The sequence below is a fragment of the Ammospiza nelsoni genome, chromosome 29, assembly GCF_027579445.1.
Source record: "Ammospiza nelsoni isolate bAmmNel1 chromosome 29, bAmmNel1.pri, whole genome shotgun sequence".
NCBI lineage: Eukaryota > Metazoa > Chordata > Aves > Passeriformes > Passerellidae > Ammospiza > Ammospiza nelsoni.
Genome location: NC_080661.1, coordinates 3788370 through 3807781, shown reverse-complemented (window position 1 = coordinate 3807781; position 19412 = coordinate 3788370). Strand labels below are relative to the sequence as shown.

The window sequence follows — 19412 nt, the reverse complement described above, 5'->3', positions numbered from 1 at the left end:
GGAGGAGGTGTATAAGGGAGAGGTTTAAAATGAACCAATAAGGGAGAACTAGGGAGTGAACACGACATAACGGGCATTAGGGAAAACCCAATCATAATAAAGTAAGAGAGGGGCCCCGGGACCACAGCCAATCATAACCCCCACAGAGGAGAAGATTCTGGTAACCTGGGAGGAGTGGGGGGTGATTGGGCCCAGGGAGGAGAGCAAATATACACATAAGGGAATGAGGGGGAGGGGGAATTACATAATTTAGGGGATTGACAAAACCAATGGTGGGAGTAACTATAGTAACAAAATGAGTGGCAGGGCTAAGGCGGGAAAGCTGGTGAGGGCAGAACCATTATATAAAATAGGGGGATAATACAGAAAATGGGGGAGCAATCAAACAAACTAACAAAATGCACTACAACATAAAAAAAATTAAAATTGAAATTAAATAAATTATAATAAAAATGCAATTAAAAAATCTCAAGTCTTCTTTGCAATATTACAACGATTCAACCCAAACGAACAACTATTACTATAATATTACCAATAAATACAAATAAACAAATTATATACCAAGAAATACCTTTTGAAAGTTTTAACTCCATAACTAATATACTTTAGATAAAAAATATCTAAAACACTAACATACAATCTAACACACCTTAGTAAAAAAATTCATATTAAAAATATACTAAACACAAAACCAAACAACACTATAATTTCTCACACATTTGAACCAAACAATTAAACTTTATTAACATCCTTAAGTACTCTAAAAAATTAAATTTTTATTTCAAAATTCTAATTTCGGATGCGTGGTTTTATTTGGATATTGGTTTTTTGATTGTTTTGGTTAGATTATTTAAAAAATAAGATTTTTATAGGAATTGAATCAGCTGAGAAGGCAGCACTCTGCAAACAGAACTGCCTGAAAATGAACAGAACAGAAATCAGTAACTATGAAAGTTTTATTTGCTGTCAAATACATCCCACCCAGCCACCTCACACAATCCCCATCCCACTGCTCCACATTGGGATCCCACTTCTACCAACCACCTCCCAACCCCAACTCACCCTGGTGGCTGTGGAAGGGAGCGAGTTTGGCATGGGACTTTGGCATTGGAAGGGAGCGAGTTTTTGTGAGGCGGGAACAAGCAATTTGAGGTGGGATTGAGCCCTATTGGGTTAAAATTCAGTTATTTTCAGCGGGATTTGAGTGGTTTGGAGGTGACAGATTGATCCCTCTTGGATTTTGCAGTGCAAAGACATGGAGAAGAGAAAAAAATTAAAGCCAAACCAAAAGGAGAAGGAGCCAGGTGTGTTCCCAACATGGATCACAGGGAATGTGAGTGTCCAGGGCTGTGCCCAAAGTGCCTCCTCCAGTGGGGGATGGAGCTGGAGCAGCGCATGAAGCTCTTCCCACACTCGGGGCACTTGCAGGCCTTCCCTTACCGGTGCCTCCGTTGGTGTTCGGTCAAGTTAGAGCTGCTGGAGAAGCTCTTCCCGCACTGGGGACACTTGTAGGGCCTCTCCCCTGTGTGGATGCGCCGGTGGGTGACGAGGGCAGAGTTGTACTTGAATCCCTTCCCGCAGTTGGGACATTGGAAGGGCCTCTCCTCTCTGTGAATCCGATAGTGCTGGAGATCTGACTTGATCTGAAACCCCTTCCCACACTTGGAACACTCGTAGGGCCTCTCCCCAGTGTGGAGCTTTTGGTGGTGGACCAGGTGAGAGCTCAGGCTGAAGCTCTTCCCACACTCCCCACACTCGTAGGGCCTCTCCCCAGTTTGGGTCCTCTGGTGCCTGATCAGGTTGGACCTCAGGCTGAAGCTCTTCCCACACTCCATGCACATGTGGGGCTTCTCCCCATCATGGAGCTGCTCATGGAGCACCAGCTCCGAGCTCTGGCTCCATCTCCGGCTGCCTTCCCGGCCCCCAGGCTGGCTCTTTCCCCCTCAGATCCCCGCCAGCTGCGTTTGCAGCCCCTCCTCGTGTGGCATCTCCGGGCCTTTTCCTCCCCTTGTCTTCCTGCGCTGTGGAGCCGCTCAAAACGGCCTCTTCCACCAGGTTCTGCCGTGGGCATTTGTCCTCCCTGCTCTCCATGCTCAGCTCCTGCTCTGGGGGAGGAAGGACAAGGACAGGATGGGATTTGCCTCCGTGCCACAGGCAAGGGCAAAGAGATCCCCCCAGGGCTGTGCTGTAGCTGGGGCCTTGCTGGGCTGAGAGAGGGGAAAGGGGCACTGACTTCCTCCTCATATGCCTCAGTGTCCTGTGACATCTTCCTCTTCCTCACAGCCTTCCTCACAATGGGAAATTGTGGATTGGGGAAAACAAGGGATGAGCACGTTTGTAGGAGCATCGGGGGGTAGGACAGTCAGGACGGACGGAGATGAGAGATCTCTGAAGACAGGTCGTGGAACTAGAACTTGAGGTTTATTGCAAAGGGCCTGGGTTCAGGGCTCTGCTTGGAGCTGCCAGCCACAGCTCAGAACAGGACCAAGAGAAGAGAGGGGTAGAGAGGACAAGAGGGTAAGAGAGTAAGAGGGGAAGAGCGTAAGAGAGTGAGGTTCCTGTTGCAATACAATAAATCTTCTTCTGAGTTGAATATTCTATTTCTCACTAACCAATCTAGTACAAGATACAAATCCTAGAGCATTTACATACAGCCTATAAAAATCATGACATCACCATACCGTGTTACAATTTAAACCCTAAAAACTACTCTTTGGACACCTTCTGCTGAGCTAGTAGGGTTTGCTCTGACCCCTGGACCTGTCTGCAAGCAGAGGGAATTGTATCATCAAAAGGGGATTACCTTCAGTTAGGCCACACCATTGCTTTCCAGTTGTTCAGTAACTAAGGTATCTAAAAGCTTGCTTTCATCTCAATCTTGCTTATAGTTTCTATATTCTCAAAATCTTTTGCCAGACAATCATATTTATAAGGCTTTCCTGTTTCTTCTTCCCCAAGACACAATGAGTTTGAAGGTGCCTCTGCCCGAGTCCATCTCTACAAGTCACCGGAGAGGTGGGCTGCATAAAACCTCCCAAACACCAGGATTCAGCCCTGAAAAAGCCTCCCAGGAGTTCCCCGTCCCTGGTCCCTACCCTTTGGTGTTCAGAGGTACCCCCCTGTCCCAGCTGCTGGGGTCACACTGGGATTGGGGGGTCCCCCTTCTCCTCGGTGCCTGCCCAGCCCAGGCTGCTGGCAGTCCCAGCAATCCCAAAAGCTCCCCCCTCTTGGCTCTCCCCATTTCGGGATGCTGGGGCTGTTTGGGCTCCCGGGCTCCCTTCTCCCCTCATTCTCTGCTCTGGGCTGCAGCGGCTCCAAGAAGTCACCCCTGCCCCTCTCCAGGCTCTTAAGGCTCCCGCCAATGGCGGCGCTCCCCCTCTCTGGGCTCCCCACTTTGGGCTCCTGGGGGACACAGGGCTCTGCTCCTCCAGGCTGCCTGTGCAGGCAGCCGCCACTGCCATCCCCCGATGTCCTCCTGAGAGGCCTTTTCCGCTCAGCCTTGGACTGCTTCATTCTCCAAACATCCCCCCAAAAACCCAACCCAGGAACCCCCCTGGATATCTAGGCTGAGCTCCCCCCCTTCCTCTCCTGCGTGAATGGGGGGGGGCGATGATCCAACAGGTGGGGGCTGCGAATTCAGGCCGGGTTCGGAGCGACCGCGTGGTTGCCTCAGCTCAGCCTTCATCCGCCTTTGTCCCTCCTCTTCCTCCCGCTCCTCCTCTTCCATCCCCCCTCCTGCTCCTCTGTGTTTTCTCCACCTCCTTCTCCTCTTCCATCCCCCCTCCCGCTCCTCTGTGTTTTCTCCACCTCCTTCTCCTCTTCCATCCCTCCCCTTCCATCCCTTCTCCTCCTCCTCCCTCCTAACCCCACCTCCTCCTCCTCCTCCTCCATCCCTGGCCTTCCCTCCTCCTTCTCCTCCCCCAGCAGCAGCCACACCCTCGGTGCCCCATTCCCGCAGCCCTCGCAGCCCGCGGCAGGAGCAGGGATGGAGCCAGGACAGGTCGGGATGGGCAGCGCAGGGCTCTCGGCTGCTCCCAGCTGCTGCAGGTGGGGAGAACCTGGCCCAGGCCAAAGGAGAGGCAAACTGGCCAAACTGGGGGCTGCACATCCCAACTGGGCCTTGCTAGGGACCCTGCCTGGCCGCTGCCAGCCCTTGGGGCTCCTCTCGGGAGATCCGGGAGGGGGAAATGCAGAGAGGGCTGGGGGATCCCAGGAGTGGCGTCCCTGGGAGGGACTGGGCTGTACTGGGGTAACTGGAACCTTACTGGGACCACTGGGAGTGATTGGGAAGGGCTGAGGACTGGGACATGCTGAGGGCAAGTGGGATATACTGGGAATGCCTTTGACCTTACTGGGGTGACTGGAAACAACTGGGAGCATGCTGGAGGCTAATGGGAGTGAGTAGGAGTGACTGGGACGATACTGGAGGTAACTGGAATCACACTGGGTGGAAGAGGGATTACTGGAATCATGCTGGAGGCAACTGGAAATCACCGGGAAAGACTAGGACCATTCTGAGGGAACCAGAACCTTTCTGGGCACACTGGGACATACTGGGAGTGTCCGTGACTATACTGGGGGGACTGGGACCACACAGGCAGCAACTGGGAGTGAGTGGGACCATGCTGAGAGGGACTGGGGCTATTCTAGGGACAACTGGGATCATACTGGCAGGAACTGGGAACAACTGGAACAATTCTGGCAGCAACTGGGATCATACTGCGATCACAGTGGGAGCAGCTGAGTCCATGCTGGCATTGACTGGGATCACACTGAGGGTGACTGGAATCATACTGGGATTCACTGGGAGTGGCTGTGAGCAACTGGAATCATGCTGAAAGCAACTGGGAGGAAGTGGCAGTGACTGGGAGCATGCTGGAGGTAACAGGAAGAGGCTGGGAGTCACAGGGATCATACTGGAGGCTACTGGGGTCCTGCTGGCATTGACAGGGAGCAACTGGGATCACACTGGGGGTCACTGGGATCATACTGGGAGTGACTGGGATCATACTGGGATTATAGTGAGTGTCAGTAGACCCTGACTGGGTGTTACTGGGAGCTACCAGGCCCGTGCTGGGAGACAACTGCGCACATACTGGGAGCAACTAGGAATGACAGGATGCATGCTAGTGACAACTGGGATGTCCTGGCAGTGACTGGCATAAAACTGGGGGCAGCTGAACCCCACTGAGGTAACTGGGAGTGCCTGGCAATGACTACGAGAATGTTCAGGGCAACTGAATGAGACAAAGTAGACATCCATTCTGAATTAGGTGAAGTGTCTAGGAGAGGTGAAAAGTCTGTGAGGCCAAAGCTGAAGGAAAAGCCGCATTCCAGAGACAACAAGGAGACAGAGAAAGAAAAACAGAAATGACCACAAGGCCAATTTGCCCCCGACCTAAGAATTCTTTTGATAAAGAAGAACTGGCGATAAATGTCACGCGGAATGAATCTGTATGAACTTATTGTGAAACTGTATGCATATGCATTTGGAAGGGGGATAAAAGGAGACCTGAGGTCTTCAGGGGTATGCATGCCTTTTGGGAAGGCTTGCGTCCGGCGCGTGTCGTAATAAAAGCATACCGGGCTTTACAACTTTTATAAAGTTGTGAGGTTTCTTCTTTTCTCTGCAAAACATTCTTGGTGAGCCAGCCAGGAGAGAGAGATACCTTCCGTCTCCGTCTCTGTCCCCGCAGGGGCAGGGGGGGAACCAATGGACTCCTAGGCGCGCCCCAGGATTTTCCTGGAGGAGGCTCCACTCGTCTCGACTTGCCTCCTGCTGGGACAGACAAGGACCTGCTGGCCTGCAGAGGAAGATACGGTATGTACTGAGGGGCCCCTGGAGTGGGGGAAAGGAGAGCAAGGGAGTAAAACACCCAGAGACATCTGGGTTCAGCTGATAGAGCAGCTGTATTAGAGACGGGGTTCATCATTCTGATAGAGCAGAACCGCTAGTGGCTCTGGGGGTGAGCTGGGTGAACCCGTGTATGCGTGTATTGGGGTTCAGTGTTCTGATAGGGCAGAGCTGAACCCGCGTGTGTTTTCTTTGTTTGTGTGTGTGAGTGTGTCCGGACACTGTGTTGCTGTATGTTGCATTGTGTGATCAGCGCGCTGTGTTTGTAATCGTGCAAGTGTATAAAGCGTATGGTATATAAAAGAGAGTAGATCCATAGCACTCTATTGTGGGGTGGGGGGGGAGTTCCTACCCGCCGCTGGAGAAGCTGAGTAAGCACCGGCCGGGGTAGGCTGTGGGGGTGGGGAGCACCCGACAGATAAAATAAACAGTGGAAAAGCGTGGGTGAGGATGTATATTGAGTAAAGGTGGTAAATTGTGGTGTAGGTTGTGCATGCTTTCACCGTGGCTAGACGAACCCGAGGGGTTCCTCTGCCTCAGTGGTGTGGACTCGACCCTTGGGAGTTTGTGAATCCGGTGGATTATTGGATAGATAGGGGAGACGAGCGAGTTCATTTAGAGGGGCTCTACCGGACTTCAGCTGGCACTCTTGTAAGTCTGGACTGGGAACAGCTTGCCGTAGAGGATTTAGAGCTCCCTGTAATAAATGGAATAGCTTGCCTTTGCGGGAAATTTCGAGTAGCCTTTGGTGCATCAAGAGGCTGGCATGCTGCATGGGTATTATTACAGTGCATAGTTTGTGGGAAACGCTGGTATTGCTGTTCTAACAAGCGATGGGGCACGTGCCCCAAGTGTAGATTAGAGGTTTCTGACCAAGCTGATTCAGAGTCTAAGATCTTAAAACTTGTGTGTGGGAAATCACATCTGATACCTGCCACTTGGAGTGTGTGGGAGGAGGATTGGGAAGCTACTGTGAAGTCCTGTGAAAAGAGGTTTGGGTGGAAGCGAGATAGGGCAAGAAGGAAATAATGGGAACTAACCAGAGCAAGGAAGTTCCACGGGCCAGCCCCTTAGGGTGCATCTTGGCCCACTGGAAGGAAGTCACTAGCTGGGGGGGCTCTGAGAATAAAAAGGATCTAATCCAGTATTGCACACGCTGGTGGCCCTTGTACAGGTTAGAGGACGGAGCAAGGTGGCCATCCACTGGAACCCTAGACTATAATACTTTACTGCAGTTAATGTTGTTTTTAAGACGGGAAGGTAAATGGGATGACGTCTCGTATGCTGATATGTTTTTTGTTTTAAGAAATCACCAAGAGTGGCAAAAGGACTGTGGGATTAAATCACCCTCAGACTCACTAGTCTTGGCCCTTGAAAAAGATAACAAGGCAAAGAGAGGGCAAATCAAACGCTGTTGTTCAGCATGCAGTATAGGACAACGGTGTATGAGATCAGATAAGGTCTATCGTTCTGAGGAGCAAGAACGGGACACATTTGAGTGGGTGAAAGCTCCTCCAGCTCCTCCCCGAGGGGGGAGGTTAGGGAGGTTGAGGCTGAAACTGAGGATGAGGAGGAAGGGAACTTCCCCAAAAAGGAGGAGGACTCAGGTGGGGAAGGCACATCTACTAGAACCCACCCCACCCGTGGGAGTCCAGTTGCATCTAGAACAAGGAGGCAAGTAGTGCTACAGGCCCCTCTGCGACAGGCAGTGGGACCAGAAGGGGCCAAATTAATGATCAAAGTGCCATTTACCACCCTTGATTTAGAAGCATGGGAAAGGATTGAGAAGAATTATCGTGTTGACCCGATACTCACTGCCAAATGCCTACAATATGTTATCAAACAATACAATCCAGACTGGGCTGACATCCAGCTACTACTAGATGCTTTCACTGAAACAGAGAAACAGCTGATCTTAAAGACAGCAGGGCATTTGGCAGAGGATTACTGTAAGGCCACACAGCTGGATGTAAGAGAACATTTCCCCCTCCAAGACCCAGAATGGGATCCTAATGTGTCGGCAGAGGTAAAGAAATTAGCAGAGTATCAAGAGTGGATAGCAACAGGGGTAGAAAGAGCTATTCCAAAAACCATAAACTGGTCTGCCTTATATTCCCTTAAGCAGGGGCCTTCTGAGACTCCATCTGAATTTCTAGAGTGTTTAAGGGATACTATGCATCGTCATACATAATTAGATCCAGAGTCTGAGATAGGGACAAATCAACTAGTTTTTGGGGCAGTCTGCTGGAGATATCAGGCGTAAACTTCAGAAAATTCGGGGATCAGATGGGAGGAATCTTGAAGCTTTGTTAGAGGAAGCCTGGAGAGTATTTAGTAACCAAGAGGAAGGATATAAACAAGGAATGAAAAGGTTGATGGCAGTGGTACAGGAGGAAAGGCAGAGGAAATACAACCAGGGACTGCCGAGACAAGGACCACCTCAGCTAGGCAGGAACCAGTGTGCAATCTGCAAAAGAATTGGTCACTGGAGAGGCCAATGCCCAGAACGAAGAAGGAGTGACCAACAGATGGCTGCACACGTACAAAACAACTGAGGAGGACCGGGGGATTCTACCCCAGCGGATCCGCTGGTTATAACAATGAGGCTGGGGGAAGAAGGGAAAAGGGTGGAATTCTTGGTTGACACAGGAGCTACATATTCAGTCTTAAATAAAGCTTTAGTACCTGTGGAAAATGATTATGTTGTAGTGCAGGGGGCAACTGGCCAGTCTGAAAGGGCATATTTTTGTAAACCTTTGAGGTATAAATTGGGAAAACAATGGGGTATTCATAAATTCTTGTACATGCCTAATTCACCAAGGGCACTTCTAGGGAGAGATTTATTGGAACAATTACAAGCAACCATTACATTCAAAAATGGGGAAATTACTCTGGAGGTGAATGATCAAAAGTACATAGAGGTATTAAGTTTAACTCTGACAGCTATTGGCATTAAGGAAGAAATTGATGAAGAAATACTAGGTCAGGTATTTCCTGGGGTGTGGGCCTCTGGTGTGCCAGGGTGAAAATTTCATGTTTCTCTTCTCTTTGCTGATTTATGTCCGGAGATAGCTCAGGGATTGCCACTTGCTCGGTTTCTCGGCTGTTTAGGCTTGTAAGTTTTCTGTGCTGTTTAGGCTGTTTAGGTGTTCTGGAAAGGCCCAGGGATGGCCTTGAAGAGCCGACGCTTCAAAGGACGAGGAGAGACTTCTGATCTTGTCTCGGTCTTGGTGTTTATTAATTGTTTATCTAAAAGATTTTCTTTCAGCCCGACAGAGGTCTGCACAGCAAGTCAGCCATGGGCACACTCCCGAAGCCCCCGGGCGGTCACTTATCTTTATACCCGAAGTTACGTGTACAATATTTATCATTTCTCCCCAATACCTTCTACCCTTATTAACCGGTGCACTTCTAGTAATAACCAATCCCAAAGTGCCACCATCACCACAGAAGATGGAGGCCAAGAAGAAGAAGAAGAAGGACAGGACATGCCCCAATTCCTCCATCTTACTTCTTTAGACCCCCCTGTACCAAAATCCTAAACCCTGTGTTTTACACTTTAACTAACTTATCCCTTCACCATTCACCCGGTGGAATCCTCCCAGTCCTCATACAGGTGTCATTTCCTGTGTAGGATCAAAATCCTGCCACCAGACACTTCTGGCAACATTCCAGGACTCCCGAGCCCCCCAAGGGTGGTCTCGGCCTCTCTGCGCCTCCATCCTGAGGTGCTGAGATCCCACACCAGGGAGGGCGAAAAATGCCTCCCCCATAGTAATCAAACTCAAGGAGGGAACGCAACCAGTGAGAATCAAACAGTACCCCCTAAAGAAAGAGGATAGGGAAGGAATCAGCCCAATAATTGAAAATTTTCTGCGGTTAGGATTACTGAAAGAATGCCAATCTGATTTCAATACTCCCATTTTACCTGTTCGGAAATCTGATGGGTCATACCGGATAGTACAGGATTTGAGGGCTGTCAATAAAATAACAGAAGATCTGTATCCGGTGGTAGCCAATCCATACACTTTATTAACTTGCCTAACACCTGAGCTAACCTGGTTTACTATTTTAGATCTAAAGGATGCCTTCTTTTGCCTCCCCATCCATGAAGCCAACCAAAAAATCTTTGCATTTGAATGGGAAAGCCCTAAAAGTGGGCGCAAAACCCAGCTCACATGGACCAGACTACCCCAAGGCTGGAAAAATTCCCCTACTTTGTTCAGGGAGCAACTTGCAAAGGATCTGGAGTCCTGGGAAGCTCCACAGGAAGGAGGGAGGCTTTTGCAGTATGTGGATGACCTTCTAGTGGCCACTCAGACGAGGGAGGCATGTGCGGCCTGGACGGTAAGCTTTTTGAATTTCCTAGGACTCCAAGGATACAGAGTATCAAAGAAAAAGGCACAGGTAGTGAAACAGAAAGTTATCTACCTGGGGTACGAGGTGAGTGCTGGGCAATGGACTTTAGGGCAGGCTCGCAAGGAAGCCATATGCCAAACCCCAAAACCCCAGACAATAAAAGAGCTCCGAACCTTCTTAGGCATGGCAGGATGGTACCGGCTGTGGGTTTATAATTATGGACTGCTTGTCAGACCCCTCTATGCTCTTATTGCCAATGGAAGCAGAGATCTCCAGTGGACAAAAGAAGCAACACGGGCCTTTCACCAGCTAAAGGATGCTCTCATGTCAACTCCAGCTTTGGGACTTCCAGATGTGAGTAAACCATTCTTCCTATTTTCCCATGAGAAACAGGGAATTGCCCTGGGAATACTGGCTCAGGACTTGGGTCCATACTGGAGGGCAGTTGCTTACCTCTCTAAGCAGCTAGATGCAACAGCCAAAGGATGGCCAGGTTGCCTCAGAGCTGTAGCAGCAGTTGTGCTGAACATTCAAGAGGCACGCAAGTTTACCCTGGGACAAAAATTGACTGTGCTAGTGTCCCACATTAGCATATGCAGTACTGGAAATAAAGGGTGGCCACTGGCTTTCACCACAGAGATTTCTGAAATACCAGGCCATCATGGTAGAGCAAGATGATGTAGAGATCGTGGTGACTAATATTGTCAACCCAGCTTCCTTTCTCAGCGGAAATCAAGGAGAAGCAGTACACCATGACTGCCTGGAGACCATTGAAGCTACCTACTCCAGCCGCCCAGACTTAAAGGATACCCCTCTGGATGATGCAGAGCCCTGGTTCACTGACGGGAGCAGCTATGTTGCCAATGGGAAGCGACATGGTGGGTATGTAGTGACCACCTGCAGAGAGGTAATAGAGTCTGGACCCTTACCAACAGGGACCTCTGCGCAGAAGGCTGAGATAATTGCCCTGACCCGTGCCTTGGAAAGGGCAAAAGGGAGGAGAATAAACATCTACACAGACTCAAGGTATGCATTCGGAGTTGTACATGCACATGGGGCCATCTGGAAGGAGAGGGGACTGCTTACCTCACAGGGAAAGAACATCAAACATGCACAAGAGATAATCCAGCTGCTGGAAGCAGTTCAGCTGCCTGAAAAGGTAGCAATTATACACATTAAGGCACACCAAAAAGTGAGCTCAGAATTGGAAGAAGGAAATGAGCTGGCGGATAGAGAGGCAAAAGAAGCAGCAAAAGGTGAGGTAGCTACTGAAGGAGTCCTTATTCCAGATGGACAAATCTCCCTTGAAGGGAAGCCAGAATATAACAAGAGAGATAGGAAATTAATTGAAGATCAAAAAGGGACGTATAACCAAGAAGGGTGGGCTACCATTGAAAAGAAACTGGTAATCCCTTCCCATCTACTGTGGTCACTAGTAAGGGAAGAACACCAGAAAACGCACTGGGGAATAAATGCCCTATACACATACCTGATTGAAAGAATTGTTGCTAGGAATTTATATGCCACTATTACTCAGGTGACCCGACAGTGTGATCTTTGCCTCCAGACTAACCCCAAAAATACCCCCAGACCGAAACTCGGTCAGACTGGGAGAGGCCATGGGCCTGGACAACAGTGGCAAATTGACTTTTCAGAACTCCCAAGGAAAGGGGGGTATCGATATTTGCTGGTATTGACAGATACATTTTCAGGGTGGCCAGAAGCGTTCCCCACCAGAACTGTCAAAGCTAGAGAAGTGACCAGAGTATTATTACAAGAAATAATACCGCGCTTCGGAGTTCCAGCCACAATATCCTCAGATAGAGGATCACATTTCATTTACAAGATAGTGCAACAGATTAATAGCCACCTGGAAATAGACTGGGAACTTCACACCCCATACAGCCCCCAATCAAGCAGCCAGGTGGAGAAAATGAATCATTTGATTAAACAGCAAATCATAAGACCGGGGCAGGAAGCTAACCTACCCTGGCCCCAAGCTCTTCCACTAGCACTATTGCGAATTCGAACGAAACCTCGAGTTAAAGAAAAGTTGAGCCCTTTTGAAATACTCTATGGAAGACCATATGGAATACAAAAGGGAGTGGCCACCCATATTGGAGAGGTAACACTAGCCACCTACATGGTGGCCTTAAACCAACAGCTCAAGGAAATTGAGAAACATGTGGCTGGAACTCGGAGCCAGGAATTAGATGGGCCAGTACATAACATACAACGTGGAGATTATGTATATGTTAAATCTCTTACAGAAAAGACCTTGGAACCACAGTGGGAGGGACTGTTCCAAGTGCTTCTCACCACCTTCACTGCAATCAAAATCAAGGAGCAGAATGCCTAGATTCATCACTCTCAGGTGAAGAAGGCCCAGAAACCCCTTGAGGAGTGACGCCAGGAGACAATGAACTAAGATTAAAACTTACTCGGGCAAAATGAGTATATTGCGGTTGGGAGTAGTTAATACTTTAATTTGTAGAATTGTTTTGTGTGTAATCATAACTGAAGTTTTACAACTTGAAAGTACCTCTATTCAGAGCAATGCTGAATGGCCTTGGTCCCAGGCGTTTAATCAGTATACTGGATCCATGGGAAAACCTTCTGAGATAAAGGATTTAAACCTATCCACTGCAGGAATTCATGGAGATCGAGTATAGGAAGAGCAGGAATGGCAAGAACAGAATCTGTGGACACTTCAAGGGACCAGAGGAGAAGAAATCAAGGTAGGGTGCTGGATGATAAATGAGACGGCTTATGAGAGACCAAATGAAATTAGTGTCTCAACCTCTCCTGGCGTATATGAACACCAAGAAATCTGTGATAGCCTAAATGAATCAGACTGCTGGTGTAATTTCACCTTAATACAGCCTGTAGAAATAACTTGCCTTTGGGCACAAGATGATATTGGGCTTTCATTTAAATTCAAAGTAGACACTACACCTTTTACCACAGCAGGACCCTTTACAGCCCACACCAAGACTCAAATAGTTCAGACTCAACCCAAACTTAAACCTGAGGTGTATGGGATAGGCCCCTACATAGTAAGGAATGTGGGTGAGCAACAACTATTATTCAATCCAGAATGGTCTCTCAAACGTGTGGAATTGATAATGCAAATGAACATCTCAAAAATCCAACCAGCCTGCTCCTCCTTCCTAAAAACTTCCTTTGAGGGCTGGACAACATGGTTACAAAAACAGGCATACCTCAAGAGCAGAACAAGAAAAGATCTAACTGGCATATTAGGGACAAGATCAGGAGTTTTAAATGGAATTGATTCAGAAATACTGATGAATAAACTGGCCACTGCAGCAGGTAGCCTAACAAAATTGAAGCAACCCTTACAGTCATCTCGATTGGCATTAGGAACTAGCCAGTGGCAGATTTCAAAAGTACTGTTAAAGTGAGAAACAGCCGGGGACCAAGACCACAAGCTAATTGTAGAAGCACTTAGTACAGTTCAAGATAATGTGTCTTTAGCTTTCAGTTGTATACAAGCACAGCTATAGGTGCAGACAACAGCAGCTCTGATCATACGAGAAGGAAGTGAAAGTAATTTTCCAGCTGAAATTCGGAAGATTGTGTGGGATAATGCAACAGATTTTGAAAGGAAGTTTCAATCCTGGTGGACTATGGTGAATTTCACCTATGATCCTGTTTCTAATGTGGCAACTGCCTTTGTGCTTACCATACGTAATGCCACTGTTTATGTTATCCATCCCATCATTGCCCTAGGATTAAACCATGAAAAAACAATACTCTATCCTTCAGAACATAGAGTGTGGGCACGAAAGATGAATGGAAAATGGCAGACAGTAAACTTAGAATCCTGCATTACTAGAGAACAGATGGGATTCATTTGTGAAAGCAATACTATTAATGCTCAAGATGTGTGTTTGGACACTGAACAAAGTATTTGTCACTTTGAAATTCATCCAGTCACTGACCAGAAAACTGTGCTCGTATATACTGGAAAAGGGTGCGTGCGTCTGAAGACTGCCTGTGCTGCTGTACAAATTGATAGCAATGATGTTATTCTGTCTAGTAGAAATCATTCTAATCTCTGTATTTGTAATTTTGTTAAGATTATCGGGTGTGATTTTTCGTACTTGGCCCCAGTGACATCCCACCAGCTGATTAAAGCTAACTGCATGATGTATCACAGACTACCACCTACCCCTATTGGGATGAACCTTACATTAGTAAAACAATGTAATTAAGCACCAAGACCTATTGGAGATCTTGAAGGAAATCCAAGAAAGTGGAAAGAAAACCTTAATTACTGTCCAACATGATACAAAGGAGATAACCAGGGTTCTACAAAGAATAAAACAAAATATGGATCATCACTGGTGAGATGTGATCTTTGAGTGGTCACCAACTGCAAATGGAATCTTTAATAAGTTGTGCCACCCCATTGTAGTTTTACTAATATTAGTTGAGATAAGCTTAAGATTATCTATTATATTGTTAATTTGGAACTGTAGAATGCTACAACGAATAGCTGTACTAACCTCTTTGTCAAACGTACATGGTGAAGCATTAAAAGACACTTATTGTCGTGAAGGTTTTTATTAAGTAAAAGAATTTACTTATTTCCTAGGAAAGGGGGGAATGAGACAGATTAGAGATCCATTCCAAATTAGGTGAAGTGTCTAAGAGAGGTGAAAAGTCTGTGAGGCCAAAGCTGAAGGAAAAGCCGCATTCCAGAGACAACAAGGAGACAGAGAAAGAAAAACAGAAATGACCACAAGGTCAATTTGCCCCCGACCTAGAAATTCCTTTAATAAAGAAGAACTGGTGCTAAATGTCACACGGAATGAATATGTATGAACCTATTGTGAAACTGTATGCATATGCATTTGGAAGGGGGATAAAAGGAGACCTGAGGTCTTCAGGGGTACACATGCTTTTTTGGGAAGGCTTGCGTCTGGCGCGCGTCGTAATAAAAGCATACCGGGCTTTACAACTTTTATAAAGTTGTGAGGTTTCTTCTTTTCTCCGCAAAACACTGTTAAATAAGCAAACCAATGCTACCTCTCTCTCATTGAGGGAGAGCCTGCTCTGAGACATAAAAACCATCGGACATGCCACCTTGTAGAAATGTGATAGAGTTTTTACTCTGGGTACGTGGGCATGGGTGTGTAGACTCTGAGGGCATGTGTTGCATGAACCTCTCCAGCCACAGCGAGTAAATCCACAAGAGCACTGAGGTCCTGAGGGAAGAAAGCTTCAAGAAGCTTCACATGGAAAACAAAGACTGGTTCAATAAACACTTCCAATCCTAGAGATTAACGGGTTGGATGATGTCAAGCTAAAACAGGACTATTAATTCTCTTTGTGATTGTTGTTGTATTGTTAGTTGTCCCATGTTTGTTTCAATGATCCTAGAAAGTCTTACAAAATTCTTTCAGTTCTATCTTTGTTGTAAAATAGAAAGGGGGAAGATACCCAACACAGGATCCTCATGGACTCCTTGGAGGAGAGAACTGGAGGCCAGGATGGCACAAAAACCTCTCAGAGACTCAGTGTGGGAAGGAAACACCTTAAAGGTACCTAAAAGTATTCTTAAATCCATAAAGTACCTTAAAAACCTTGATCATCTAAAGGCATTAATGAGCCCCACTGAGTGTCAGTACAAAGCTCTCCAGGGGCTCATAAAAGCAGATAATTGGGCCATGATTGCACAAACCTCTCACAGAGTATGTATCAAAAGGGAAACACCAAGTACCCAAAAAAAACTGAAGTGCCTTGAAGTAGCAATGAGCCCCACTGAGTGTTGTTACTGGTATCCAAAAAAAACTGAAGTACCTTGAAGTAGCAATGAGCCCCACTGAGTGTTGTTACTGACAAAGCCTCTCCAGGGACTAATTACAGCAGATAATTCGAGGCCATGATTGCACAAATCTCTCAGTGACTCCAAGGTAAAAGCCAAACCCAAAGTCCTTTGAAAAACCTGCAGTCCCTGCAGGGAGCATTCAGGAGCCCCCAGGGCCATTCCTGACCAGGGCTCCCCAGGGACTCCTTCCAGCAGATCCTTGAGGCCACTGGGATGTGGGCTAGGGGGGGATGCTGAGAGCAGGACAAGGGGCTGACAGTGCCCAGCCTGGCTGGGGCTGTGCCAGGAGGCCCCAGGGCCTCAGGACAAGGTGTCTCCTCACAGCCCTTGTTGGCACAGACCCTGCTGTGCCCCAGGGCACAAAGACTTGGCTTCTCTTTGTCCCCACCTGTCATCACTGCCTGCAGTTCTCAGCTCTGCCTGGGGCCTGGGGACACTCTCTCAGTGATGTCCCTCAGTGGGACCCATTAAATGTCCAAGAAACTTTGGAGTTGGATTCTGACTTGAAGTTCCGGAGAGGTTTCTTCAGCTCCCTCTCAGGGACTGGTCTTCAGGGCCTGAGCACAAAGCCCCGAGAGGCTCATTAATGTCCTTGTGCTGTGTCTGTGATGCTGAGCTGGGCTGGGCTCCTGGCACAGAGGCAGCTCCTGGTAACCAAGAAGAGCTTCAAAAGCACATTTCTCTTGATGAGCAGCTCTTCTGCCAGCCCAGCAGGGCTGGGGCACTGCCTGCAGCCACCCCGGGCACAGCACAGAGGCACAGAGATCTTCAATCAGTCAGGGCTGGGAAGGTGCTGAGAAGTGCCTGGGGCAGAATCACTGCCAGCCCTTGGCACAGGAACCTCTGGCTGCAGGACAATGCAGCTGCAGCTCCTGCAGTGATCTCCTACAGCTGGAACATCCCAATGCCTACGGACCCTGTGAGTACATTCTCTGATTGTCTCTTGTGCAGAGCAGCCAGGGGAGCCCAGGGCTGTCCAGCAGAGCAGGGTCCTGCAGCCCAGGGCGCTGTGCTGGGGCAGAGACTCTGCTCCCTGCCAGGGACAGCTCTCAGCCAGCCCTGGCAGCTGCTCCCAGCACTGGGAGACGAGATCCGGGTGGGAGGAGACAGCTGGTAAGGCTTGGAAGTGTTCTGCTTGTTTGGAGAGGATTCTGCGTTGTTCAGGACTGCTCCCAGCATGGCATTTAACTGCAGAACACTTCCAAGTAGACTATACAGGGAGCACAGGCAGGCAGGGGCTGCATATAAGGGAAAATCCTGCTTTTTAATCTACTGTTCTGGGTTGCCTGGATGGAAAATTGCATGTAGATTTTCATCTCTCAGTTAAGGTCAAGAAAAATTTTAAAATTTTCTCTCTGATCTGAACAAAAGGGGCAGTGATAGAAATCAGCACAGGGCCCCTTAGAGGCAGTATCAGTGTCGCTTTTCCAGCCTCCTCAGTGTTTCTCTGGTTTTTCCATCAGAGCCTACAGAAGCAGAGCTGAAAGGTGTCTGCAGGGCAGAGATAAGCGCCCTGGGCTGGGCTGGGCTCTGGCAGCACTGGCAGGGCCCAGCCCTGGGCACAGGGAAGCAGCTGCTGGCAGGGACAGCTCCAGGCAGCAGAGCCCTGGGTAGGCAGTGGGGGAAAGTGCCCCCAGGCTGTGCTGGAAAATTAAAAGTCCTCTTCAAACCCAACTATTCCATTATTACGTTCTTACAGTTCTCCATGTGCAGCCCCAGCAAATGTCCAACAGCAGCTCCATCAGCCACTTCCTCCTGCTGGCATTGGCAGACACGCGGCAGCTGCAGCTCCTGCACTTCTGCCTCTTGCTGGGCATCTCCCTGGCTGCCCTCCTGGGCAACGGCCTCATCATCAGCGCCGTAGCCTGCGGCCACCACCTGCACACGCCCATGTTCTTCTTCCTGCTCAACCTGGCCCTCTCTGACCTGGGGACCATCTGCACCACTGTCCCCAAAGCCATGCACAATTCCCTCTGGGACACCAGGGACATCTCCTACACTGGATGTGATGCACAGTTATTTATTCTCATCTTCTTCCTTGCATCAGAGTTTTATCTGCTGACCATCATGTGCTACGACCGCTACGTGTCCATCTGCAAACCCCTGCACTACGGGACCCTCCTGGGCAGCAGAGCTTGTGCCCATATGGCAGCAGCTGCCTGGGCCAGTGCCTTTCTCACTGCTGTCATGCACACAGCCAATACATTTTCTCTGCCCCTGTGCCATGGCAATGCCTTGGGCCACTTCTTCTGTGAAATCCCACAGATCCTCAAGCTCTCCTGCTCAAATTCTAACCTCAGGGAATTTGGGCTTCTTGTAGTTACTGGTAGTTTAGGTTTTGGCTGTTTTGTGTTCATTGTTTTCTCCTATGTGCAGATCATCAGGGCTGTGCTGAGGATCCCCTCTCAGCAGGGACGCCACAAAGTCTTCTCCACGTGCCTCCCTCACCTGGCCGTCATCTCTCTGTTCATCAGCACTGCAGTATGTGCTTACCTGAAGCCCCCCTCCATCTCCTCCTCATCCCTGGATCTGGCCCTGTCAGTTCTGTACTCGGTGGTTCCTCCAGCCCTGAACACCCTCATCTACAGCCTGAGGAACCAGGAGCTCAAGGCTGCAGTGTGGAGACTGATGACTGGGTGGTTTCACAAACATTAAACTGCTGGCCAATTTGTGCAACCCACTTGTAATAAAAGCCATATTTGATACTCCTTGTTGGAGTAATTTTGGAGGTTTTTTTACTGTTGTTTTATTTTTTTCATATTGTCCACAGAGAAATGTCACTTTTTGTGCTATTTCTCATTTTGTTTCTCTCCACCTTCCCTGTGGCCACAGACTGTGTCAATGAGGAGCTATTCCCTTGGTGGGTTTAAAGGAACTAAAGGTATTCCCAGCAAAGTTTTCTGCAAAAATACCCTTTTGTTGCCTTCTCTGGAGCTGCAGCAGCAATGTCTGTGTGCAGAGCTGGGGGCAGATCAGTGCTGGCACAGCAGCAGCAGCAGCACTTGGTGTTGCCAGTGCTGCTGCCGTGGCCCTGCCCCGCTGCCCTGGTGGCCCTCGTGTTGCTGCAGGGCCTGAGTGCTCTCGGGGCTGGGCACAGTCCTGGGGGCGGCAGTGCCGGGGCTGCAGCAGGGACAGCCCGTGGGCACTGCTGGGGCAGCACTGACCCCTCAGGTCAGGCCCTGGGGGCTCCAGGCTCCTTGCCCAGGCTCTCTCAGGAACATGCCCAGGCCAATGCTCAGCACAGAAAAGCCCTGTGAGCAGCCCCGGGCTGGCCGTGGGCAGGCTGGGGGCAAACAGCATGGCTGGGGCTCTGCAAGGACCCGGGGGCAGATGGGAAGGAGCAGC

General features: G+C 48.8%; 1 protein-coding gene across 1 annotated transcript; it reads left to right on the top strand.

Moving 5' to 3' along the window:
• Nucleotides 1-15364: 15364 nt before the first annotated feature.
• LOC132085217 (olfactory receptor 14A16-like) lies at nucleotides 15365-18722 on the top strand. The gene is made up of 2 exons (XM_059490584.1): nucleotides 15365-15368; nucleotides 17767-18722. The coding sequence occupies exons 1-2, from the start codon at nucleotides 15365-15367 to the stop codon at nucleotides 18720-18722; spliced, it is 960 nt and encodes a 319-aa protein (XP_059346567.1).
• The last annotated feature ends 690 nt before the right edge of the window (nucleotides 18723-19412 follow it).